The 21,910-nt window shown below is 44.4% G+C and overlaps 1 protein-coding gene across 12 annotated transcripts in view; it reads left to right on the forward strand.

Annotated features, from left to right (window-relative positions):
• The first annotated feature begins 1,214 nt into the window (after positions 1–1,214).
• Positions 1,215–21,910, forward strand: part of GRK3 (G protein-coupled receptor kinase 3) — a 129,091-nt gene continuing 108,395 nt past the window's right edge. For 2 of the 12 annotated variants that reach the window (XM_072723090.1, XM_072723096.1), the window contains exon 1: positions 2,506–2,707. Coding sequence is in view for 2 of the 12 variants with exons in the window: in XM_072723086.1 (XP_072579187.1) it covers positions 2,595–2,707 (113 nt within the window). In the remaining 10 variants the exon portion in view is untranslated. Of the gene's footprint in view, positions 1,972–2,505; positions 2,708–8,978; positions 9,068–21,910 lie in introns of those variants that run through there. The other 10 variants (XM_072723086.1, XM_072723089.1, XM_072723088.1 and 7 more) reach the window with 9 other exon arrangements.

Raw genomic sequence — 21,910 nt, forward strand, 5'->3', positions numbered from 1 at the left:
TTTATGCTAATTTTGGTTCCTAGAAAAGCCCAAGGGGATGTTATTCTTGGTAAAGGGTCTTCCTGCTTCAAGTGTAGTGACTGTGAATAACTAGTTTCAGTATCTTCTCTCGCATGCCAGGGTAAAATGAAGCAAAGTAAATAGAGTTAGTGCAGTGACCTTTGTTGGGGACCTACTGGATGGCAGGCTAGGCATTTTTATGTGTATCATCATCTTGGTCTTCTTAATGACCCTGGGCTCTGTGGCTTCATGTCCACTGTACTAATGAGAACAATAAAGCAAGAGGTAAAATGTTGCCCCTGGAATCACCCAGCAAGTCAGAGCCCAGCAGGGATTTGAATTCTGGTGTGTTTCTTGTTCCAAGTTTACCACACCATGCTGAAAATACACACACACACACACACACCAACCTCCTCCCTCCAAAACAAGCAAACCACCACCAAAATTCTTAACTGAAGTCAGAGGCAAGGTTAAAAATCTCAGTACTTGGAGGGACCGTGAAAAAGGAGGCAAAAAGTATGGATTTATTTCAGGATCCAATCATGTGAAAGCTTGAGTGATCCAAAGACATATTGAAAGAAATTGTATTACTTAAGTCACAAAAATGTGTTCTAGTTTTTTGGGAACTTGCCCCCTCCTCCTGGGGTGACCTTTGACATGACATTCTGTGTTCCCATTTTTAGGCCAAAAAAAAAAAAAAATAGTGGGTAGAAGATGTAAGTTTGATATTTGGTTCATGCAAATCTTTGTCTCATTAGTATCTTGCTTGTGCTGGCTTTCTGCTGCCTGACCAAGCTCCTTTGACTCATGTTCCCACTCCTTACGTCCGTCTTATCCTTTTCTGGACAACTTTACCAATATCATGCCTTGAATCTTGAGAAATATCTGGTAAAACTGGCCAATTAGGATGGCAGGCGTAACTGGGAAACAGATGATGGGGGGTGGGCGGTGATGTGGTAAGACGGAGGGAGAGAACAAAAGAGGGCAGCAGTCCTCAAGATGACCAAATGAGGCTGCTTCTGCTGTGACATTACATTTACTGCCTAAAATGTGACCCGGACCATTTCTGGTGAACGGTTAACCCTGTAAGCTACTGACAGGACATTGACTCAAATCTTAGTGCTGAGTCTCTGCTCCCCGTGCAATGCAACCAATGGGCATGAACTGGGCGGGATTTTTTTTTTTTTTTTTAATTTTTAAAAGGACTTTATTTATTTGACAGACAGAAGGAGAGAGCACAAGCAGGGGGAATGGGAGAGGGAGAAGCAGGTTCCCTGCTGAGCAGGAAGTCTGATGGGGGCTGGATCCCAGGACCCTGAGATCATGACCTGAGCCAAAGGCAGCCACTTCACCCACTGAGTCACCCAGGCACCCCTTAAGGGGGATAAAAAAAAAAAGTAATTAATTCCCAGTGCAGGTCATCTGAGGACTTCCTGAGCGTCCTTTAACAACCACTCCAGCCCGAGCGCCACATGGGTTCTGAACTGGACCCAAGGGTACTGCTGTGGAAAAAGGAGAAGCAAACGAGAACCTCGGGCTGGGGTGGGCAGTGGCGACCAGACACCGGGGCGAGCCTGAGGCTCAGGAAGCTGGAAACTCCCTCCTGCCTCGGCGCTGGGGCTCGCGCTTTTCCAGTTCCCTAAATCGCGCTCGCGGAGGGCCTGGGCGCACAGCGGGCGCCCCCCAGGGGTCCCTGGAACTGGTCTAACCGCAGGAGCCTCCGTTCCAGTCCTCGGCGAGCGCTTTAACCTCCAGCCCCACCTGTCACCTGAGCGCCGGCGAGCGACCACCTGGCCCGGCGAGCGGCTCCTCCTTCGGGGGCTCCGCGCCCCCCTCCAGCCTTGCCGGGCTCGGGTGGGACGAGCAACGTTCGCCAGCGCTTAGGGCCCTCCGGGCTGTCTCCAGCGGGGCTGCTGGGGCCAGGAGCGAGGCTGTGCGCTGCGCCCGCCTCGGCGTCCCCCGCGGGCACAGGTGGGCCGTGCGCTGTCCCGGAGCCACCCCGGGCCGCCTGCGGGAGTGCGGACGGGCACTGTCGGGCTAGGGAACCAGCGCGTCCCGGCCCCGAGGGCTCGGCGGGGCCCCTGGCGGGGCGGGAAGCGCAGGGGGTGAGGGGAGGGGCCGGAGGGGGGAGGAGGAGGAGGGGGGAGGACGGGAGGAAGTCCCCCGTGGCCGCCCCGCGGCGAGGGCGGGCCCGTGCCCGCGGGCACGCGGTCAGGAGACCAGGGGTGGGCCGGCGGGGCAGCTCCGCCCGCGCGCACAGGCCTCGGAGCTCCGACCTCCGGGCGCGCTCCCCGCCGACCCCCGGAGGGAGGGGCTGGGGGCGGGAGCGGGGGCGCGTGCGCGGGGGCGCGCGTGCGCGTGCGCGGGGCGGGGGCGCGCGGGGGGGGCGGGGCGGCGCGCGGCGACCCCGGCGGGCGCGAGGCTGCGGCGCGCGCGGGGCGCGGGGGCGCGCGCGGGGGCGCGGGAGCGCGCGGGGGGGCTGCCCCGGGGCGGCCCCCCCACGTCGGGGCGCGGCGGGCGGCGGCGGCGGGAGCGCGTCCCGTCCGGGTCCCGAGGAGCCGCCGCCGCCGCCGCCGCCGCCGCCGCTCGCCAACATGGCGGACCTGGAGGCCGTGCTGGCCGATGTCAGCTACCTGATGGCGATGGAGAAGAGCAAGGCGACCCCGGCCGCCCGCGCCAGTAAGAAGATCGTGCTGCCCGAGCCCAGGTACCGGCCGCCGGCCCGCGCCGCCCCCCGCGCAGCCGCCCCCCGCGGCCGCCAGCGACCCCCTGCGTCCGGGAGGGTCGGGCGCTCCGCCTCGGCCGCGGCCCCCCGCCCGGCCTCGCCGTTCCCGTCTCTGAAATGGGTCTCGGAGGGCTGTTGGGGGCACTCCGGCTGAGAGCGCCCCAGAGTGCCCGGGGCCGCACGCGGAGCGCGGGAGCGCCCGAGCCTCGGGCTGCCGGGATGTGGCTGCGAGTTGGCTGGACCAGCTCCGTCCCCGTCGCCCTCTCCCTCCTGTGCCTTCCCTGTGGGGGTGAGCGCCTTCCTCGGGGTCGTCAGCGCCGCTCTGCCGAGGCTCGCTCCTGCCCCGCGCCTGCCTGCCCTCCTGCCCCATCCCTGCCCCTCCGGCCCCATCCCTGCCCCTCCTGCCCCATCCCTGCTCCTCCAGCCCCATCCTTATGGGTCCCTGCTGCCCCGTGCCTGCCTGCCCTCCAGCCCCATTCCTGCCCTTCCAGACCCATCCTTATGGGTCCCTGCTGCCCCGCGCCTGCCTGCCTGCCCTCCTGTCCCATCCCTGTCCCTCCTGCCCCATCCCTGTCCCTTTTGCCCCATCCCTGTCCCTCCAGCCCCATCCCTGCCCCTCCTGCCCCATCCCTGCCCCTCCGGCCCCATCCCTGCCCCTCCTGCCCCATCCCTGCTCCTCCAGCCCCATCCTTATGGGTCCCTGCTGCCCCGTGCCTGCCTGCCCTCCAGCCCCATTCCTGCCCTTCCAGACCCATCCTTATGGGTCCCTGCTGCCCCGCGCCTGCCTGCCTGCCCTCCTGTCCCATTCCTGTCCCTCCTGCCCCATCCCTGTCCCTTTTGCCCCATCCCTGTCCCTCCAGCCCCATCCCTGCCCCTCCAGCGCCATCCTTATGGCTCCCTCCTGCCCCATCCCTGTTCCTCCAGCGCCATCCTTATGGGTCCCTCCTGCCCCATTCCTGCCCTTCAGCCCCATCCCTGTCCCTGCTGACCCATGTCCATCACACCTCCAGCCCCATTATTATGGGTCCCTGCTGCCCCATGCCTGTGGCTCCCTTGTGCTGCATTCTGGTCGTTCCTTCTCTGCTGCCCCTGTTGCCAACTGCATCCTCTTCTCAGCTCCCCCGGGGCCTCCTTAGCTGGGAAGTGCCGACTCCTTGCCTTTTTGTCCCAGGTACTTAAAGTGCAGTTTTCAGTGCTTGCTGCCTTTGGGGTCCAGTCTATTCCTCTTCCTATCCTCCTTTCCTTCCCTCTTTCGTGCCCCCACACAATGATGAGTGGCTGGTGACCCACACAGTTTTCTTTTTGGTGCTAAGTGTATCACCCCAGCGACTTTCCTCAACTTGCAGATCCCCTGGTGGTACTTTGTTAAAAGGTTGAAGTGGGTTTCCTTTTACACGCACATTGAATAGGTTGATTCCAAACAGGAATTCGTTGTTTAAATGACCAAGGAAGGGCCCGATTGAATTGGCAAAGGGTTTGGTGAGGGCCATACCCAGTTGTAATCTTATCTCGAAAATGACTTATTATTGATGGAACTAGTTAAAGACTTCAGTGGTTCATGTCATTAGCACCACCCCAGAGAAGATCATTCATCAGATTAATAGAGTTTTAAGTAGTATATCAAAGGATTAGGGCTGGATTCCCCCCCCCCCCCCCCCCCCCCGCCAGCTTCTTTTCTAAGTAACACCACCATGAGTTGCACAGTAAACGTGCTAAATAGCTCTTGGTAGAACTGATGATAAAATAGAGGCATCTTCTTTATGGTGAATTTGAAACCATGCAATTTTGTAAAATATTAGAATCTAAATCAAAGCTGTTCTCCATTGAAAGCATCTGTGTTTCAAGGTGTATACACCCAAGATTGCTTAAATTGTTACCTTGACATAAGAAAAAAAAATCTTTCTTTTAATGCTAAGTGATCACCAGATAATTTTTACAAGCCCGTTCATGGTCATGAGCCATAAGAGAAAATATCAGTCCCTTTCAGTTTATTTGTTGTGAAAAGCCAAATTGTGTAAATGAACACGTGCTAGGTATTTTTGGCTTGCTTGCCCTTTTTTGTTAGCCCATGCATCTTGTTGGGTTTGCAGGGTTTGCTGTTTGATAAGGAATGTCTAGCAGGGAAAGTCAGAGACGAGTACAGACCTTTTGGAGTATTATGAAATTAACACTCCTATTCCAGAGTCTAATGTACCCGAATCTCATTGAAAATCAGTGCTGTTTAAAGTTTCTGGCAAAAGGGAAGCTAAATAAAACAAGAACCCCCAGACCAAATCTGAATTTTATTTTTAAGAAACTGCACTTTTATAAATGTAGTATACAGTGCTTAATTCCTTTTTCTTTTGCTTTTTCTACTCTTCCTGAAGAGCAGGGAGTCCTAAATATATGGAGTCTCTCTATATAAAATAGACAAATCTTAACTCATAGGCAGTTTTGCGGGAGCAATATATAATATTAAGATTAGGAACTTCTGGTTTTTTGTTTTGTTTTTTGGTGTTTTGAACTTAATGTGACTTCTGCTTTTTTAGTGTCCCTCTTGAGAACATACTTATATGTTTAGGGTATTCACTTCCTTGTATGAATGCCTCTGTTTTTCAGTGGTATTCTTTGGTAACGCTTTGTTTTAAGGCAGAACTGGAAGATGGTGAACATATTTCTCATGACATTTTAGAATTGAGAAATATCAAGAGGAGGGTAATTTTAGGAAACAGCTCTTAGTAATTATTCTGTTGCTATTTTATTTTAAATAGACTCTTAAATTAGGCTATTGGAACCTTCTCCAAGGGTTCTAATTTGTTTTGTATTTATCTCGGTGGCTTTGGCTTTAGTGTTGTAATGTGACCATTTACAGAGTAACAGCCACTCCTTGTGCTCTTCTGTTAGGATTCTGTTACATTGAGATTATTAAGTCAAACATCTTGCAGGTTTTTATCTACCGCTAACTGGATGGCAGGTATTGGCCTGCCTCCTGGATTTTGGGGTAGGGGTGGGTGGTTGGGGGATTTCTCAATATGGTAAGAAAGTTAATTTTCATAGTGGCTGGAAAGAGTAGTATGATTCGCCTCTGTTGGTAAAGGATAGTGGTCAAATGTTTTCTGACAAGAGTTTCTATTTCAGCCGCATTTTGGAGTGAAGCATGTGATCACCGGTCTTTGGTGTTCTTGAAAAAGATGTTTAGATTTGTATTTTTAGTATCTCATTCAGGAGCATAACCCTTGCCATTGGCCCATCACTAGTGACTTTTTCTTTCCAGCCCGATTATTTGAAATCACCGTAGTGTTCTGTGCACTTCCTTATTTAAATTGCTTTGCTTCTTACGCAGTTTTAAACCAGAAAAGCAACAGGACTATATAATCTCTAGCTAATTTAAGTGAAACATTGGGTCTGCTGTCCCCTGCCTATTATAGGAGAATCTCAGAAGATGGAACATTCTGCCCTGGGGAGATTTTGCTCCTCTGAGATAGCGAGAGGCAACCATTTTGTTATGTTGACACATTATTTAATTAACGAGCCAATGAGTGTAAATCCCGTAATAGCTATTTGTTCAGATTACATAGCTGCTTCAGTTTACTGAAACATTTGTTGAGCTAATATAGCTGATAATGGGGTCTGTTGGGAATACTGAACCGTGACCCAGGGGTTCACAATGCAGGCCCGGTTAGAAACATGAGCATTCGGTTGTGCATGCGAATGGCCATATTCCACGTTAGAGAAGTCCTTTTATTTGATAGTGTCTAATTCATAAGCTCAGGCCTTCAGAGGGCCAGCATCTTAAAGCCATGGATCATCGAGAACATTTTTACTTCAGGCTCATTAGTCTGCTTAACCTTTTCCAAACAGACTGAAATTCAGTTGACTTGTAGTTGCAGTGAGTCGAAAGAGGTTGAGTAACATGAACTTGACCCTTTCCCTGCACCTATGTCCGTTTAGGGGACATTGACAGTTTGAGATCATTGATTGCAAAGCCTGTACTTCCAAAGTATTCATACATACAATATGAAAGGCAGTTCTGAGAATAACATCTGCCAGATTCTTTGTAACTTTCCTGGAGCATTTAGAGTATCCTTAAGGACACCTGTGACATCTTTTTTTACATTACTTCTGAAGGTGGTTGTAGAGCCGTTTCTCCAAGCCAGTCATCGGGATACTGTGATGGACCGGACCACGGCCCTGTCCAGCAAGGGGCTCATGTAGTCTAGAGGGAAATACACAGTTGACCCAAGAAAGATGTTTACTTTAAAATGCAATTTCTTGAATATTCTATTTGGCCATGGGCAAGTAGCATTTCGATGGCTTTTATTATTCTATCATCATAACTCATTATGTTTGCTCAGTGTTTTATAATAATTTGTTAGTTACTCCCTTTGAGGAGCTATCTAGCCCAGAGTATATACAGTAACATGATAATATTGCATCTTCCTATTTGTAAAACTATCAAATGGAATTGATCTTGAAAAGTAGCTCAGTTTTCTTCTTTTTTGGGACTGGAGTTTCTTCAGTAAGTTCCCTAACTCTGATCCGTGAGTGGTGGGTGATGGCTGTGAGCCATTCCTCTCTGTTTTGGTTGTAGGGGATTCTATGCCTGTGTGTCCCCCATCCCCCAACTTTGAACTGAAAAGTCAATGTGGAAACAATGAACAGCCTTCAGGAAAAAAATGGTCTTTGTCATCACTAGGGAGTATTTCTATGTATAAAGTGGTGGCAACCTAAGGTACACATGCAAAATGTAATTTGTTCTGACCTTTTGGTTATTATTTCATTCTTGGTTCAGAGTCAATTTGTGCCAGTGACTTGAAGATTCAAGTGCTGTGCGTAGTTGTCAATTCTTAGAAATAGATGTTCCAGTGCAATCAATGTTGGACGTAGAACTAGCTGCCCAAAGTCAAGGATTGTGAAATGTTTTGGATCGAGAGCCCAGTAGATCTCTTTGAGGTTCAGGCAGCCCCGGTTTTTATACTCAATGTGTTCTTAGAGGCAGTGTCTTAAAGTGCTTTTCAGCATGCTGAATTTGGCTTTGCCAAACATCTGTTTTGGACAAGACTAGAACTGTTGGATAGGGCGTCAAGGCTTGAAGCAGGGAAGTGTAGGTCTTTATCTGACAGCGGGTGGCAAAGCAGAGTAGGAAACGCAGAGTAGTGGAGAGCAGGATGCCTGGGGTCCCCATAGCCCTGATAAGGGAAAGAGAAGTTTTACTTTCATGAACTAGGAATAGAACAGCTACCACTTATTGAGAGCTTACACTCTCCTGGGCACTCTGCATGATGAGTGCATTTGTTCTGCATGATAGCGTTGCCTGGTAAGTAGCGTCAGCCTTCCCTGGACTGTTAAGAACTCTGCCCAGGTGACAGCCGAAAGCAGCTGAGGCATAGTCTGACCCTGGTTTCCCAGAATCCGGGTTCTTTCTTCTTTGCTGTGCCTGTTGGGCCAACAGGAATAAGGAGCCACCAGCCCCCCCCCCCCGCCCCGCCCCACATCACCTCTTCTTTTGCAAGGAACAGATGACACAGTGATACTTTCTCATTTGGGGAGAATATATTTTACAGGCCGTGTCTATGAGCTGCTGGTGCAGCGTTTGAAAAGTCAGGACCATCCTCAGAGACTGAAGGAGAACAACTATTCCTCTGGGACCCGGGAAAGCTGTAATTATGACTAAGTGAATAAGCAGTTTCTTCCTTATTTCCCATGAGGAGCTTGAGGGTTAAATGCCTGTTGTGTTCCACACAAGAAGTGCAACCTTGCTGCTGAGAAATTTGTAGACTAGACTGCCTCAGCTTACCCCCACCCTGACTCTTTCCACCCCAAACAGGACTTCTACGTGAGTTACTAATGGAGAAAAGAGCAGACCCTGTCTCCCTCCACCTCTCCCTCCCGCCCCTCCCCGCTGCGCAGATATTTCCATTTTGGGGAAAAGGGTCAAGGGGTAAAACAATATTTTTGGCTTTCTTTGTAATAAAAAAATCACTTTCTTGTTCAAACAGTCCTCCTTTGTTTATAAACTGAGTGTTTGAAGAATGGTGAAAATTTTGATGAAAATGGGTTGTGTGTGTGGGGTGGTCTCGTCTGTTCTTGTCCTTTTCTGGATGTTGGCAGTGGGGGAATGGAGACCATGGACTGGGCGACTTTCACTCTGTTGTTGTGAAATCATTTGTATGTTTAGAAACCTGCGTGCTGACCAGGCTGGGTGTCCCTGCACCTGCTTCTGTTCCTCCTGTTGCTCACATCGTTGTTCTTCTTGGTTTTTGTCTTTGATCAGCACTTACGACTGCTGGACCTTTCTTGATTCTTCCGTGGGTCTAAAATAAAATGCAGGGGGAGAAGTAATACCTTGGCTCCCCATATCCTGTAAGTATTTCTTCTAATTCTGTAAGTCTTCTTTTGGGTCATCTGTGCTTCAACTTTAGCATGGGGCATCTGCCGATTGTAGTACTGTCTAGATAGGGCATTACAGAGAGAACAGTGAAAATCTCTTTATGGTTCATTTGCTCTGTGATGGGTGTTTTGTGACAGCCTGGACCTAGCCTTGGACCTGTGCTCGTTTGCTGCCATTTCCTTCTTCCAGGGTTTCAGGGGTAGGAAGAGGTGATTATATGAAAGTACCTGGGCCAGAGCTTCATCCTTAGTAAACTTGAGGAGGATCACCTGTTTCATCTCTGGATTCTCTCTACTACCTGCCATACTCTGGTAAAGTTCTAGATCTGGAACCAGGAGCTCTGGGCTGATTTCACTGGCAACTTGCCTCTGGCCCTTGGTAAGACACTTACATTCACTATATTTAGTTTTCCCTCTCTATACAGTATGATATCTATTAATTTCTGATCAGGAAATGCCCCTCCCCATCTGTCTTTTGTGAGCATTTTCTATCCTTACAATATATTTTTAAATGAGAGAACATTAATTTCAAACAGTGATAACTCAGAAAAGGATTGGATGAAGTATTAAAAGGTGATATATATTTTTTATTATACTGTAGGTGGTTGCTGTAGGGATTATACGTAGCACAAAATGTGATACCTTAAGTACAAAATAGTAGCAGATATAAAGCAGCATTGCATGGAGCCCCTTGTGCCATGTGCTCTGGGAAAGCAGGCTTGGGAGACAGGACTTCTGAAAAGCTGGTTTGTTGGCTCAGGCAGCAAAGAGCAAATGTTGGCCCTTAGACATATAAATAAGTGAATTTCCAGATTTCTTCTTAGTTTTTTTCCTCTGGCTTTTTGGTGGTACTGGGTATCCAGAACCTTGTACACATGGTGCCTTACTCGGTTCTTTTTCTTTTTTTTCTCCCTCTCCCCCTTTTTTCCCCTCTACCCTCCCTTTTTCTTCCTTCTTCCATCTACCCACCTACCCATCCATACTTTCACCCATCCTTCCTTCCATCCATTCTTCCTTCCTTTGTTTTATCCATCTATCCTTCCATCCATCTATCCTTCCATTCTTCCATCCATCCTTCCATCCACCCATCCATCCTTCCATCCACCCATCCATCCTTCCATCCATTCTTCCTTCCTATATTCCATCCATTCTTCTGTCACATCCATCCTTCTTCTTCCTTCCTTTCATCCATCATCTATCCATCAGGCTTGGGGCTATGTTGGCTTTAGTACATAGAGTTCACAAGCATGCTGCTCTTAAATATAGATAACTAAGCAATTTGGAGAGTTAGCTTATTCTTTGGAGGTCTTTGCTTCAGTAAAATGAACCAAAAAGCATAGCCTACAAGCAGCTGGCTCCAGTGTACTGAGCATAAGGTGATTCATTTCAGTATTCCTTAGACATTAACAGATTGCATATTAATAACATAACATTGTAGTATCTCATGTTTGGAAAGATCTTGGAGGGCATCCAATTTAGTCATGCATTGGATGGGTGACTTCCTTGTCTGACGTCTAGGCAGGGTCATCTTTGAGGAGCATCTTTGGAAGCTCTGTGGTGTTGGAAAGCTCTCTTCCAATTCATTCTGTGTGCTGATCTTTTGCTGTTCCATGTGGTTGTGCAGAACAAATTTAATCCCCTGTAAAAATGACAGGTTTTCCAATATCTAAAGACAGCTCCCCTATCCTACAGTGGCTTTCACTGGAAGCTGTCCCCCAGTTCCTTTAGTCACTTCCCAAATCCAGCTAAAGTCTGCATGTGCTCTGTATAATCTGTGCTCATCAGTCTGAACATTTCCTGGCTAAACAAGAATATTAAAATTTACAAAGACTAAAAAGATACCTATAATTAATTCAGTGATGGCAAACCTAGTGAAAAATCTTACTTCATGTGTATGTTTGAGTTCCTCTAAAGTTCCATTATGGGGAGAAGATATTTGGTTCCTCCAATGATTTAAAATTCATTATATGAGGTTGATTAGGGGATTAACATTTCCATTAGTCAGAATGTGGAAGCCAGGTTGTGTTACATGTAAATTATGACAGTGACTGCCACTGGCCGAGGGCTAAGAAAATCCAGGCCCTTTTTACTTCTTAGATAAGTAGAGGCTAAAATGTTTTAGGAAGAGAATGAGCTTTAATTATGCTGAAAAAGTCTTTTTCTGAGGATTTGAGGCCTTATGTTTCATATATTCAAAAACTTACACCTATAACTCCATTAGGAATTTGCTGGGGAAGGCAGCGTTTTCATGTTCGGCAGTGACACTTGACTGAAGGACACACTCTCAGTATTTGTGCTTTGTGTCATTAAGTCAGTCCATTGTCCTTTATCATCTGTCTAGAAAGATCACTCTGGTTATATTTTCAGGTTACTCTAAATGTTCTCTATCTGCGTTGCGTTTGATAAGGGCTTAAGTTAAAAATGAACTAGAGGTTACATGGGAAGGCATTTACACAGCTGTTGAGGACTGCAGGCTTTCATTTTGCATTGTGGATATCTAAAGCTGAGATGACATTTCAGATGTATCTTCTTTTAAGAATATGAGACTTTTGCTATTTGGTTGGGAGGTGGTGGTAAGCGCGATGTCTGTACTCCATTTAGAAACAGAACTAACCCTAACAGGCAAGGTCAAGGGCTTTTAATACTCAGCTTTAATTGGTCATTCTTTTCTTTACTATGTTTACTACTACTTTTCTTATAATGACATCTTAATTATGCTGTGTCATTTGTTATTACAACATTAAGTATAGAGTATAAAGCTTTTGTGCAGTCTTCTGTGCTCCATATAGGACCTGTTTCCTTCTCTTTGGTTGCCACCAGCAGCAGAGGAGAGCTTACTATTTATGTAAAATGTCCCAACTAGAATTGGCCTAGAAAGAGAAGGTTTTTTCTGCACATTATTAGCAGTTTCTAAGTCATGAATGAGAGGGGATACTTAGGTTCATGACCTTCCCCCCTCTCCTCAAAGAAGTGTGACAGTTTTTGGGGTCAGAGTTGTCTTAGGCTTCAGTCAGTTGCTTAGTTTTTTATTCCATAAGGAAAACTAGTCAGTGTCTCTGTGTTTCAGTCTTTTAAAAAGTGCCCTGCTTAATGGGGAATGGGTGTTCAAATTATTAAAAAGAAAATCAGGTTATGATATAAGAAAAGCTTATTTTTTTTCCTGACCATTTTGTGCTGGAAAGTTTAATGAAGTAGATGGTGGAAATTCCTTCATGTGAGATTAGAGTTTTAGGTCAAGTATTGTGGTTTATGATTATTTTCTGACCATCTAGGGATCTAGGGGGTAGATTCTGTGATGGTGGAATAGATGGAAATAGCAACACTCGTTGGAAGTGCCTCGTTGATTCCAACCTTCTCCTCTTTAGAAGCTCTCTCCAGAACTGGGGCATGACTTGGGTCAGTACTGAAATCACAGTGGAGATCCACTTGTTGTACTTAATATTTAGATCTGCATGTGTATATGAGTGACATCAGATTATTTATTTTGTATTTATGTGATAGAGTTGGATAGAGGGTAAAAAAAGGAACCTTACTGATACTTGTATGCAGTGCTTTATAATTTTACATGTATATATTCTTTTTAGTTTTTACAGTTATCCTCCATAGTAGGTAGAAATTTAAAAAAGAAAAATGTTCCAGACTTGTCCACTGTATTGAAAGGTCTATTTTGTCTACTTGAGGAAAACTGGCTGTTTCCTTAGACATGTGGTGTCTGGGGTGGCCCTCAGCCATTCAGACCCAGAAACTAGATTTTTTTGCTGTATTGAGCACATCTGTCTCTTATAGTAAAATTCATGTCAATCACCCAAGTCTGCCTGACCCATATTTCTCCTCTTGCATAGTGGTTCTTATATAGTTAAAGACCCTTTTGAGAATCTGATGAAGCTAGAGGCCCCCACTCCCCAGAATGCACTATTCACCTAGTAGATTTATCTGAAAAGTCAAACTACCTAGAATATCAAATTTACTACTTTACACTTAGCACTAATCTCCTAGGAGCCCAGCTGCCCAAAGGCTGCGTGACTAGAGCATTTTCTCCTGGGGGTTTCCCTCCTGGAAGTGTAGTGGCCCTCCGAGGGTAGCGCAGCCGTCATGAGCTCATGGTTGGATATGTCAGAAGGGTTAGCCTTAGGCTCATCAGTTGTGGTAGCTGGACCAAGTCATTTCTCCATGGAGTGGTTTTATGCTAGGTGTGAAGTACTTGAATTCCCTGGCACTGATGGCTTTTGGGATGACCTGCCTTTCCATATTACCCTGTTTCCTGTTCTCACTGTGGGGCAGACCTCCTCTAGATCTGACAATACTGAAGTTACTGAAGCCCCAGCCAGTGCCAGCCAGCCCTGGAGACTTTGGCATTTCTCTGCCCTTTGTGTTACATATTGATGTAAAATTCTTTACTTTCCAAGGGCCAGCTTTCTTCCTTATTTTCAGATTCTTGGAAATGACTCTACAGTACTCATCATCTCCTATAGAAGGAAGAAACTCAGGTTCAGAGAGAAACTAATTGTTCAATATCACATTGATAGCAAAGTTCAAAACTCTGCATTTTAATAGACACCTACAGACTATCTTTTGCCACATGAATCATCTAAGAAAAGAAAGGTCTTAGATTTGGGTAGAAGAACAGTGTCGATTTCAGATATTACCAACACAATTTGAAAATGAATTGTTTTCATCCAGTAAGGGTTATCTGATAAGGTAATCCATCCAGTAGCTCACATATAATTTCATTGGAGATGTTGATTTAATAATAAATATATGAGTAATTCCTTAAAAGATAAGATGTCATAAATTTCATGTTCAGTAATGGAATTAGTTATCATTTATGATGGCAGTGTTATAAATTGAGAAAAGCTACATGTCAAAAGTTCTTCATGTTTTCTGACCCCAGACATCTTTTTGTAATTACACATGTACCTTTATCTTAAAAAACAAAAAGTGAAATCCTTTTTCTTTCTGCCCACCAGCAGGTGCATGGGTATCCTTGGTTTGAACCTATTTGTCACTTTACTCTAGATATGGAAGGGGTTTTTCTTGTTAACATTGTTAGCAGTACCTTCTAAATGGTGATAGGAAATGAACGAAGCAGGTTGCACATTTAACCTTCACATAGAAAGGTTGTTGGCCCCCACCTGGGATGGAGTTGTGTTTGTCAGGAACACAATAGTGAGTCCCTTTACAACTTGCCCTCTATACCTTCTGAGACATGTTCAGCTTGTCTCGTTGGTGACATGGAGAGGCTTCTCAGTCTTTGGAATTGCTGCATGATGTATCATAAAACCGTTGTTTACCTAACCCTGTGTTCTTAATCACAAGCACCATGGCAGTGAACATTCTGACCTGGGTATGTTTGGGCCTGTAGGATAGACCTCTAGAAATAAGAGAGGGGCATTTTCAGTTTTGCAGGATGATGCCAAATTATCCTGTATGTTTTAAGGATAAATAGGGTTGCATTCAGAAGTGTTAATGTTATTGTTAATTTAAAATCATTTCATATAGACTATATAAATATAGCCGGGTAATAAGAACCAAGATTTTAAATGTAAATGAAGAGATACAGGAGTACAAGACAAGACCTAAGTAAAAACCCTGTAAGGTTAAGTTCAAATTAGAAAGTAATTTTATATTCATGAATTGTTTTTTTGGAGGGTGTCTTATGACATATACGTAAGTCTCAGCTCCAGCCATGGAAAAGCCTGAGAGACAACTGCTGTCTTGTCGCAGTGGGTACCCTACACAAACACACCTGGATATGGGCAGGGGCTGGGCAAGAGAAGCCTGGAATGTCTGATATATATTGTATCAGGAAAAGGAGCCATCCAAGACTTGGGGTGGCACCAGATCTAACAAGTGCAGAGGCTGGAATAAGGGTCCTCACTGGCCAAAGGCGGGACAATGTGACTATCATAAGAACATGGCTGCAGTTGATTAAAATACTCTGAATATATTCATACCCTTGTGGTGGGCAGAAAAACAGCCCTCCCCTCAATATCCACGACCTAGTCCCCAGAACCTGTGAGTATGTGAACATTACATGGCAAGAAAGTATTAAAGATGCAGGTGTAGTTCAGGCCGCTGACGTGCAGACTTTAAGATAAAGAGATTATTATCCTGAGATTATTACCCTGAGTTACCTGGCTGTGCCCAGAACCATTGCAAGTAAGGGAGGCGAGTCAGAGTCAGAGTGAGGTTAAGTGAGAAGGAGTATCTGCCATTTACTGGCTTTGACAGTAGAATGAGGTTATGGACCAAAGAATGTGGGTGGCTTCTAGAAGCCTGCAAAAATAAGGAGATGAATGCTCCCCTAGAGCCTTCCATAGGAACAAAGCTGTGCTGGCACTTTGATCTTAGCCTAGGAAGACCCATTCCAGACTTCTGACCTGCAGATCTGTGAGATAATATATTTCTGTTGTTTGAAGTCCCCAAATTTGAGATACTTTGTTAGAGCAGCAGGAGGAAGCTAATGTATCCCTGATATCTGAAAGAGAGACCCCCCCAAACAACACAGATGAAAACAGAATACCTTATTGATCACCACTGGTAGTGGAAATATGGTACCAACTCTGTCCCTGAAAAGTGGCAATCAAAAAGGTAAAGAATTTAGCACTTTTTTTTTTTCACTTTTCCTGTAAAAGCTACATCTGAAGGTCATAAGAAAGTCCTACTTGATGGGATTCCCTTACAGAAAAATTGCAGCAGGTGGCAGGAATCATGTAGTTAGAAGATACACCATTTAGCAGCTCTTAATAAAAGTGTTGATGTAAGCAAAGGTCATCACAGTATCAGAGTATGAAGCCACTAATTGAAATGTCATGGGGAATTTGAAAAGGAGAAATCAGACTATCACCAACTCTGTTTTCTAAGTAATTTTCACATCACTGAGAGGAAATAACTACCTTTCTAGGTGAGGCAAATATGAAGTACCAAGACCATTCTTACCTCCAGACATTGGACTCAAATATAATCCTGTCTCTAGAGGTATACTTTGAGCCTGCAGGAAAAATGGAGCTAGAGGAACAGATCGGCCTTAGGAGGAAGCAAACAGATAAATCCAGAATGGGAGCCCTCCTCCAGACCGCTATCTTGGTGTCCTCAGCAAGTCACTTGGTGTGACGATAAAAAGTGGGTGGTGGAGAGAGGGGGATGCTCTAGATTCAAACAGATTGAAGAGACAGAACAGTCCAATGAAGGTGTGATCTTGATGAGATTAGATTAGATCCTGGCTCAAAAGACACCTCTGAAAGAATCACGGAAATTTGAATGGAAACTGGGTAGTAGATCTGTAGGAGTTATTTCCGCGGGGTGGAGGGCAAGGTTGGGGAGTAATAATAGATTGTGTTTATGTAAGGAAACTCTCCCTGATTTTTAGAAATACAAACTGTCATAAGGGTAGAATGACATGCAATCGGAGATTCAAGCTTGAAACTACTTTAAAAACTGAGGGGAAAGTCAGGGTGAGGATAAAAGTAGCAGGCTAAAAACCTTGATAGCCATTAGGGGAGGTGTTGGAGGATAGTTATGGGGGCTCACTCTCCTATACTCTTTTGCATGTTTGAATATTTTTATAATGATTTTTTAAAACAAATTAGCTGGCTAGGCCCAAAGATTGCCTCTATGCTTGCAGGGCTGCTGGAACCCTCGGCTGACCCCATGTCATAGGCAAGAGCCTTGGTGACTTAGGATATAAACTCCTGTGGTAGTGTGCACACAGTTGCAAGATGTGCTGCACCTCTAACAACTTAGGCTTGGGGTGGGGGAGGATGATGTACTTTTTTGGAAACCACAGTAGGTGACTCAGAAAGAGACTCTTTGACACCAATTGCAAAGATGTGGCTAGAGTTTTAAGTCAATTCCCTTGCAACCAGAGTCCTGACTAATCCAAGTGGTGTGGACAGATTTACAACCTGTTGACCTGAGGAACGATGAAGGGCGGGGTGGGGGGAGAACCAGCAGTAGGATTTCTAAGAGAGAAAGCATAGTAAGAAATGAAAGTTTAGGAAACTATATCCACTTACCTCCTCCACCTGAGTACAGAAGACTTCACTAAACTTCATGACCATCATTTAAATCATAACCCCGATGTTTAAATTTAGCAGGAAAAAAAATAATAACCTTTGCTATTTACGATGACCTCCCCTGTAAACATCCTTCCAGCACCTAATGAAACTGCGATGTGAAGTCTCTCTTACTAAAATGACTTTAATGCTTTCTATATTTAAATTATTTGAATATTAATTTGTCAAAACATTTCAAAATAATTATTTTAAAATAAGTGTTTTCTAATGTGTGGCTCTAAACCAGACCTCACTAACTACAATAATTACTGACAAGCCCAGTATGGAGAAAAACAAAGCTTTATAAAAAACAAGATAACCTGGATAAATGGAGAGCTACAAGGTAATTTCTTGATAGGAAGCCGCAATGTGCGAAGATACCAGTTCTCTTCAAAAGAATCTCTAAATCCAAGGCAATCTTAATCAAAATCCAAACGAGACTTTTAAGGAACTTGAAAGCTGATTCCCCTTCATCTAGAAGAGAAGAATGAGCAAAAATAACCAGTCCCATTTTGAAAAAAATGAAACAATGGGGAATCTACTCCGACTATGGTTTTGGTGCAGGCATAGGCTCGCACACATATGTTTATGTATACACATATTCATGTGAATTTGGTTCATGGGTAATGGTGACATTTTGAGTCCGGTGGTGAAAGAATGGTGTGTGATCACTGGCTATCAAAGTTATAATCCCTACACGTTGTACAAAAAGTAAATTCCAGAGTATTCAATGAGCTAATCATAAAAATATTAAAGATACGAGAAAATATATTTTTATAACTCTGGAGTATAAAGGTTCTTGTAAGCAACCCTCAAACCTGGAACCTCTAAAGGAGAAGATTAGTGGATATGAGATGATCATGCTGAGTTCTCATAAGACAATGGAAAACAGGGGCGCCTGGGTGGCTCAGCCGTTGAGCATCTACCTTCAGCCCAGGGCCTGATCCTGGAGACCCTGGATCGAGTCCCATGTCGGGCTCCCTGCATGGAGCCTGCTTCTCCCTCTTCCTGTGTCTCTACCTCTCTCTCTCTCTCTGTCTCTCTGGAAAACATACACCAAACTGAAAGACAAGTCCAGAAAAATTACATTGGCTCATCTTCTGTGGAGCATATTTTAGTTTGTGAATCTGTTTGCCCAGACCAGACAGTGCTTGTGCCCTGAGGTCCCAGACTGGTTCACGTTGTCTCAGGGAAGGGGGGTATGGTAGGGCTGGGTGGTTTTTGGGGGACGAGGAAGTACTGCAACTTGTGTCCAGTGACTCAGCATTTTTACCAGTGGTAGAAACAGAATGTCATTTATCAGTCATTGGAAAGGAAGTGTTTGCTTTAAAAAAAGCCATGAAATTTCATGGGTGGTAATGTAGGTATGCTTTTCACATAATTAGAAAAATAAAGAAGTCTAAAACTGGAAGCTGTTTGGGGTCTGGCATTTGTGTGTGTGTGTGTGTGTGTGTGCGTATGTGTGTTTTAATCGCTGCTCTCCTCTGTCCATTTGGTTCAGTTATTTGGTATGGGCCAACATGACTTACAGGATTCTTCTCTGGTGGTCCCATTGCTTTTTCTCTCATTTTGTCTTTGCTAGTGGCCCCTCAGGGTCTATACTTCAGTTGAACTGGGCTCTGCAGCTCTTGTTGAAGCTTATTTGCTACATTGGATTGGGGCTTCCTGTTTACTCCTCGGTCATCCCTGATTTCATGATCAGATGAATGCATTGCCTTTTCCTCTCCAAGAGGATGGAGATACGGAGACATTTACAGTACACGAGCGGGGGGGGGGGGGGGGTGGAAGTGATACAGCAGTGCCACACAATATGCAGCAGAAACCAAGTGATGTACCTTTGCAAGAGTCGGGGAGGACATTACAGTGTCAGTGGCCCCAACTTGGATCTTGGAGGATAAGGAGGAGATTTTCATGTAAAAAGAGGCATTAGAAGGAATGGCATTTACAGAATCATTGGTGAAAAAATCGAGCATGGCTGCTCTGTGAGAAAGACAGTGGCAAGAGGTGGTTGATGAGGTGGGTTGGGGCCCCTTTGGAAATGCTCCCTGTAACATGCTAGGGAGTTTGGACGTTGGGCAAAATTAGAGGCCCTTGGAATCTTGTAACTGAGATAATTGCGTGGAAAATTGCTCTTGGAAACCAGGAGGATGCTCCAGACCCTGTTACAGACTCACCTGGCCTCTGTCTCTCACTCTTCTGATGCTTAGCTGTAGAGTGAAGCTGCTTGTGTATTGTTGCTGCTTCAGACGTATTCTGAAAAGTGAAAGTGAATGGATTTCAAGATGATCATTGTAACTAATTTGAAAGGATAGTTTAAATCATGACGTTTTAGTAACTTTGATTAGGTAAGCTGATAACCCCATAAGGGCATTCATCCTTCTAATTTTATCTGTCCAGGGATTACGTTTGTTAACATGATGGGTTTTTTTCTGACCAGTGAAATTAAGTTATGTTTAGTGTCACTTTATTTTTTATTTTTTAAAGATTTTTAAAAATTTATTTGTTCATGAGAGAGACAGAGAGAGAGAGGCAGAGACACAGGGAGAGGGAGAAGCAGGCTCCATGCATGGAGCCTGATGTAGGACTCGATCCCGGAACTCCAGGATCACGCCCTGAGCCGAAGGCAGATGCTGAGCCACCCAGGCGTCCCTTAGTGTCACTTTAATAGCAGGTAATATATTGCAAAGAAAAAGGCATTAAAAAGCTGATATGGATTGTCAAAATATTGTAGAAAAAAACACAAAGGAACTTAAATTCACATTTAGCTTAATTGGGTTGTGATTGTCTAAATGTAGATTGCCTCATGCTGCAATGTTTAATGTTATGCAAATTATATGCAAGACTTCCCTGCCAAAGATCTGGTGAACTGAGGAACCTTGAGAAGAGTTGACATTAAACCGTACCAGATACTTTTACAGACCTCTTCAGAGTCTGTCAGCGTCTATTCTATCAGAATTCAGTGGTTTTAAATCTAGTGGTAGAATTTTTATTGTGACTTTGGATAATGTAGCTCTATTTTGGGTGTTTAATGAGCAGTTAGTGGAAAATATTTAGTAACTACATATAAAAGAAAGCAATTTCCTTTTGGGGGAATTGAATCTTTGTATGACTGCTTAGTCATCTCATCTTTAAAAAAATCTTTTGGGTTTCTTGGTGGTCAGTAATGGTAACCACTCATTTGTGTCATGTTTCTTACAAAACAGTCTCTTATCATCTTGCTTTATCTTCACAAATACTTTATGTATCCTCATTTTTCTTTAGGTGATACTTCATATATTATTAGAGATATTTGTTTAAGTGCATTTTGTTTTTTGTTTTTTTAAGTGCATTTTGTTTTGGACATTGGAATAAAACAGAATTAAACCTCCTAGAGAATATAGAGGCTTTTAATAATGGTAGTTGGCTAAGTAGCTCGTAAATATTGTAGTTTCTGTGCTAGTAAGATGTTCGGGTATAACTTAGCCTACCTAGTCGTTGGCCAGTAGAGAGCAGATATTTCAAGAACTTTAGTAGCAGAAAAAAAATTATTTTATTATTATTTTTTAAGATTTTAAAAAATTTATTCATGAAAGACAGAGAGAGAGAGAGAGAGAGAGAGAGAGAGGCAGAGACACAGGCAGAGGGAGAAGCAGGCTCCATGCAGGGAGCCCAACGCGGGACTCGATCTTGGGACTCCAGGATCAAGCCCTGGGCCGAAGGCAGGCGCTAAACCTCTGAGACCCACGGATCCCCTATTATTACTATTTTAAAAGATTTTATTTATTTATTCATGGGAGACACAGGGAGATGCAGAGACAGAGGCAGAGGGAGAAGCAGGATCCTTGCAGGGAGCCTGATGTGGGACTCAATACCAGGACTACAGGATCACACCCTGAGCTCAACCACTGAGCTACCCAGGTGCCCCAGAAAAAAATTTTAAATTATGATATAATAATTTATTATACTTACCTTGTATACATATCTCAGGACCCCAAAGGGTCATGACAGGTAAGGTTGGCATATCTCTAACCATTTGGTATGAAATTAAAAAAAAAAATTCATTAGGCCTCCAATCAATATATAGAGGATTATATATAGTATATATGCCTTATTTTGATGAGGAGATATATAAAGAAATGGTTCAGGAGTCCGGAGGCCTGAATTTGATTTTTTAAAAAGACTTTTTAAAGTGAAAATTGTAACCACATACAGAGAGTATAGTATAATGAAATTGATGTAGCCATTACTCAGCTTTATGTGTTATCAGCACACAGCCAATCTTATTTCATTCATACCTCTTTAATTTCATTTAGATTATTTTGAAGCAGATGTAGACATAATATATCATTTCATCTGTAAAATTTCCATATGTGTCACTAAAAGATAAGAATTCTTTTAAAATATGAAGACATAACATAATACATTACCATTGCTAAAAAGGTAATACTTCCTTAACATCAGATATTCAGTCTGTATTCACATTTCTCCAATTTTTTTTTTTAAGAAGAGGTACTTTTTTTTTTTTTTTTAAAGATTTTTATTTATTTATGAGAGACAGAGAGAGAGAGAGAGAGAGGCAGAGAGTGACACAGGCAGAGGGAGAAACAGGCTCCATGCAGGGAGCCCGACATGGGACTCGATCCTGGGTCTCCAGGATCAGGCCCTGGGCTGAAGGTGGCACTAAACCGCTGAGCCACCTGGGCTGCCCACATTTCTCCAATTTTTTATAAGATTTTCTTTTTTTACTTGAATTGAGTTTTAAATAAGGTCCATCCATTATACC

This window comes from Vulpes vulpes, chromosome 10 (assembly GCF_048418805.1).
Source record: "Vulpes vulpes isolate BD-2025 chromosome 10, VulVul3, whole genome shotgun sequence".
Taxonomy (NCBI): domain Eukaryota; kingdom Metazoa; phylum Chordata; class Mammalia; order Carnivora; family Canidae; genus Vulpes; species Vulpes vulpes.